General features: G+C 46.0%; 1 protein-coding gene across 1 annotated transcript; it reads right to left on the reverse strand.

Annotated features, from left to right (window-relative positions):
- Positions 1 to 922: 922 nt before the first annotated feature.
- Positions 923 to 1956, reverse strand: LOC137353620 (histone H1.0-B-like). The gene has a single exon (XM_068019969.1). It carries the CDS (start codon positions 1818 to 1820, stop codon positions 1239 to 1241), a length of 582 nt encoding a protein of 193 aa, XP_067876070.1. The 5' UTR covers positions 1821 to 1956; the 3' UTR covers positions 923 to 1238.
- Positions 1957 to 5386: the final 3430 nt, after the last annotated feature.

The raw sequence follows: 5386 nt of genomic DNA on the forward strand, positions 1-5386 counted from the left end.
GAGATGGTATTATGATCTGACCTGGGACCCCTACAGCCAGTGGACAAGGGGAAACTTTAATCCCGTTGGTTGGGGCGAGATTTGAGTCCGAGTTATAAAGGCAAAATCCCAGTGTTCCAGTTCACCGCTACACCCAGGCCTTTTCAATGAATTTTCCAAGTTACACAAGTGGTGGTAGGGGATATGCTGACATTGCTGACCAGTGTATGTAGGAGGTGGGAGTATTTTGCAAGACACTTCACCTTCTCAATTGGGTCCGTGTAAGTGTTTGAAGAATGTGCCTGTGGAGAAGAATGTCATGGATTTGCCATCTATCACCGTACTGATTAGCCCCTACCTTAGTACCAGAGGAACAATAGGCCATTCGGCCCTTCGACACATGCGCTGTCATTCATTCAGATCATGGCTGATCTCTACCTCACTATCATTTGCCCACATTGCTCCATATCCCTTGGTGTCATTACCTAGCAAAAGTCTATCGATGGCAATGTCGAAAGCTTCCATTGACCCTGACTATCCACTTGGGGGAGAGTTCCAAATTAGGCTGCTCTACACCAGCTCCTCTCAGTAATATTTTTAAGGCCCACAATTCCATCCAGTATTCTACTTTCCAGAATGCAGTTATTGGATGAGTCACTATGTCAGGTGAGCCTCCAGAGAAAGAGAAAGAAGGAATGCAGGGCTGCTAATTCTGTTGAGGCCCAGCTGCACGGGAGACAAGATGACCCTATCACGAGGTTACATCTCCTTCTCTTCTATTCCTGGATAGTGCAAAAGGGACAGGAAGCAGCACTGAATTCCAGCTCTTTCAAACCATCACACAGCTGGGCAGACCATGGATGGAAGCCTAGATACAAAGAAAGCAACAAGTCTACAAAGGAACACCCTAACCGCTGAAGAAAGCAAGCAACAGACAATATCATTAGGTTCAATTTTTTTATTTGAAATTTAAGGACGGCAATTGGATTCATAACAAAATTGTTTTCCTTTACATGGCTAAACTCAATTGACAAGTTTTGTACATAAAAACATGAAATCAGCTTGAGAATTACCAAAGTACAGTAAATTTCAACAATGTTAGAATTACTTCAGTTTGTAGTCATGATGAAAAAAGCTCTACATTTTCTTGCTAACTCCTAGCAATAAGATCAACCAAAACTTGATAGAAAAACAAAATTAAAACAACTATTTACAGAAATGTCTAAAAGTCTGTGTGACTACTGATGGGATGAATTCTGTCACTTCTTTTTGGGAGTTGATTTCTTTACGTTGGTTTTCGCTTTTGGTTTGCTCGTTTTCACTTGCTTCGCCTTCCTCTTCACCGGTTTTGCTTTGACTGGCTTCGCTTTTACACGTTTTGCTTTCTTAGCGCTTTTGGGTGTTGTTACTTTCTTCGCCACCTTCTTCACCTTGGCTTTCTTGGCCTTAGCCATGGGCTTTGCCACCTTCTTGGGCTTTGCCACTTTCTTGGGCGAGGCACTCTTCTTCACTGGCTTTTTGGCCTTTCTCACCACCTTCCTGGGCTCCTCGCCCTTCGACAACTTGAAGGAGCCCGAGGCCCCGACGCCCTTGGTCTTCTCCAGCACTCCCTTCGTCACCAGCTTCATGAGCGACAGCTTGATCTGGCTGTCCGCTTTCTCCGCCAACTTGTACTGGCTCTTGACCAGCTTTTGGATGGCTTGCCTGGACAGGCCCGTCCGACTGCTGGCCCCCGTGATGGCCGCGATGATCATCTCCGCATACTTGGGGTGGTTGGGGGGCTTCTTTGCCGCCTTGCCGCGTTTGGGCTTCGCAGCTGTGGCAGCTGAGCTCTCAGTCATTGTTGGCACTTCCTTTTGCCCTTTTTACAGTCTCCAGTTGAGAATGGGAAAAGTCTGTGTGGTTGTTTTTTTTTGTCCCCTCCTGCCTCTCCCAGGCTGGATGCTCCTGCTCTCCAAGTGGCTTTTCTGCAGCTCTCGGCTGAGGCTGGGAATTTGTAGGCTAAGCGCGGACCTGATTGAGAACACCAACTGTTGGCAGCAATGGGGAGGCAGAAATGGCGAACTGTGCTCCTATCTGTGTTTCTTGCCTCGGCAAAAGGGCCGATCCGGGCCCCTTCCCGCCGCCCCCCGAGCCCACCGCCCGCCTCCCCGGCCGGCCAAATCCCTGGTCTTCGGTCTGCATCGGGAACCGGGGCCGTCCGCCGCCCGCCGGCCGCGCAGTCGGCGCAGACGTGCGCCGGGAGCCGGGCAGCCGCTGCAAAATTTGGACTTTCGGCGGAAAAATCTGCACCCTGCGGCCGCCGATCGCCCCGAGCCCCGATGCAAAGTGAAGACCAATGCTTGGGGCACGGAGGGAGCAGCGGGACCCGGAGTTTGCACTTTGTCTCTTTTTGTAATAGAGCCAGATTGTGGAGCAACTAACACACAACTCAGCCCTGCGCCATCCACTGAGTGACGTGTTTGCAGATTTTACTGGGGCTTTAGTTTCATGGTAAATTTCACAAATGCTGTTCCCCAGTTAGTAGATTGTGGGCAATATAATGTGCTTTAATGCATTGGGGGGGAAAGACTTATTTCAGTAGCATTGTCTTTAAATAGGGGTCTCTAATAGCACAAGGAACAGAATAATGGCTTCGAGTTGAGACTATATATAGCTTAAAGAAGCAACTTGTTTGCACTCTTAATGTAAAACCTCCCCGGCTTCCAGTTGCCATTTAGTCATTAATAATATTTAGTCATTGGTAATATTTTTCTCTCTGCACCAGATCGAGATAGATCCCGAAATAAATGCCTTTTTTTTAATGAGTTTTGATTTTTTTTTAAATAACATCTGCTGACGCTGTGTCGTTTTCTGAGAACACACACAAGCAGATATATCTATATATTGCATTTTAATTCACCCTTGTTATGTGGGAGGGGGGAATCACTATCAAAACGGTGGAAATGAACCTTTCTCAGAGTTTCCCCCTCGCTTAAAGTGAGGCAACCTGTTAATAATGTGAACACAAGAGCTGGTAGGGGGAAAAAAAGTGCAAACGTTTTTTTTCTTAAAGCCTTTTCTTTTTGTTGATCTTAAATTTTCAAGGTTCTTTTTTTAAAAAACAAAATATCCAGGGCTTTATTTGAAGCTGGTGCCCAAATGTTTGCGTGTGAGGGGACATAGTAACTTCGCGTTCGCCATCTTAGATGATCTGTTCCATGACTAAAAATAACTCCTCATGTTTAAAAAGGGACTCAGTCTGGGGTGAGGGGGACAGAGAGGGGGAGAAGGCGCCGTGTTTGAGAGTCTGGGCTGCAGCCTGGCTCTTTGTCCAACGCCCCAGGCGAGAGGAGTCCCCATCAACCGAGAGACAGACAGAGAGACCCTGTCCAGCCAACACTTAGAGAAGAGGAGCAAACAAAAAACACTTTCCTTTCAACACCTAGCATCTGTTTCGCTTGTCTGTTTGTACTTTTAGCCCAACTTTTTTTTTGTTGCTTGCATGCTTTATGATTTTTTTCTGCTGGTGTCTTGATCCGCTCTCTCAATTTCTCTCCCTCACAACTTAGAGAATGAACAACGTTATAAACCCTGGCTACAGGATTTGCAAAATCTCCAATGGCACCAGGCTGGGTTGCGCCTTGTGTTTTAGAGCTCCCTCTCTCTCTCTCTCTCTGTTTATTTTTAATTCTGTTTGGGGATTTTGCTACCTGTTAAAATGGACTGGTTTTAATCGGATTATTTCTGCGCCAGAAAAGAAAAGCAAAACCCCAAACACGGACTCCGTGGCTCCGAAGAGTTATTAAATGTGGACAAACTGCAAATCAAAATGCCTCAACTCAACTGGGCTCAACAGGACACATCAGGCACCATGGAGCTCCCCCTGTCGACGAAAAGCCCTGAGGCAGAATGGCATCGAGTCTGCAGCACAGGAACAGGCCATTCGGCCCAACTGCTCTGTGTTGGCCTCTATGCTGCACGCAAGCCTGTTTCCAGCCTTGTCCCTTTCTCCCTCCTGTGCTGATCCAGCTTCCCCATAAGTGCATCAAGAAAGACATCTTGTAAACCTTGCTTTTGAATTCGTGAATTGTTACTGTAATTTGTTTGGGGGGGGGGGGGGGGGGGATTGTTATCCACAGTGAAATCAGTTTAATGCCTTTCTATTGAATGTATGTTGATGGATAGAGGAACTCATGGTGGAAATCGGAAGTAAATTCAGAACATGCTGGAAGTAGGCAAAAGCTTCTGAAAGGGAAAGGGGGATTGCAACCAGTAGCCAGGCCTCAACACATTCTTTCTCATTGCTAAAATAAAAGCAAAATACTGCAGATGCTGGAAATCTGAAATAAAAACAAGAAATGCTGGAAATACTCAGCAGGTCTGGCAGCATCTGTGGAGAGAGAAACAGAGTTAACGTTTCAGGTCAGTGACCTTTCATCAGAACTGCAGTAAAACGCTCATTCTGGCGATATTTCTATCACTGATGCTGAAATGAATTGAAGACCTTAATGATTTCTCCATGCTGACTCCAGGCTGTAATACACAGGGAGTAAATTTGACATTGATTCCCTAGAAATAAATCTAATTTTTGGATCTTTTCAGAAATTGTTGGGACAGCCCAGTCAGAAACGGAATTATCCAGAGCAGGACTGGACAGTGGGAGTCACCCCTCTCCACCGCTGCATGTTTTTTTTGGAGGTGCCTGTGTTCCTGATAAGGGATTTTGCGTTTTCATCCTCTCCTACACACCCAGGTGCATTGAATGTATAATGTCCAGCCAGTCATATGGTAAAGAGACTTCACAATTAAATCTCATCAGTTTATCGGTAGCTAGATATCTGCAATGTGAAAATTAGTGAGCCCTTCACACATTTCCTGTCTGTTCAAGTGTCACTCAGTTTTATCTCGTCTAAGAGAAAAAAGTTTGCTTTGCTTCCTGTTGGAAGGTCGCATTTTGGGGGAGGGAGGGGAGAATTTTGTGCAGTTGAGATGAAAATTGGCAAACTTTCTCTCAGTCTCCCAGATGTGCTGACCATTGAGGAGTTGTCCCCCATATTGCAGGGAGAGTCCGGCGGGAGCCCAACACTTGCTGGGGAGGAGGGGTTAGAAAGTGGGGGCTGCCCACTTCTACCTCTGCAGGAAATAGTTATAAACACCAGCTTTATTCCCCCTGTTTGCACAGAGAATTTGAAAACAACGCTTGTTCGCTGAGGACGTCTATTGGTGACGCTGTGTATCCAGCACAATAATATTTCAGGGAATAATCCAAAAGAATAGTTCACTGTCTCTGGGAAGAATTATTGATATTTGTCCAGATTATTTCTCTTGCAATGTGCTTCTCTCCTGCACTTTAAATGGAATTACATTGAATTTCACAACACATGATCAGCCCATCCAACCCAACTGCTCTGTGCTGCTGTTTATG

This window comes from Heterodontus francisci, chromosome 41, assembly GCF_036365525.1.
Source record: "Heterodontus francisci isolate sHetFra1 chromosome 41, sHetFra1.hap1, whole genome shotgun sequence".
In the NCBI taxonomy this organism is placed as follows: Eukaryota; Metazoa; Chordata; class Chondrichthyes; order Heterodontiformes; family Heterodontidae; genus Heterodontus; species Heterodontus francisci.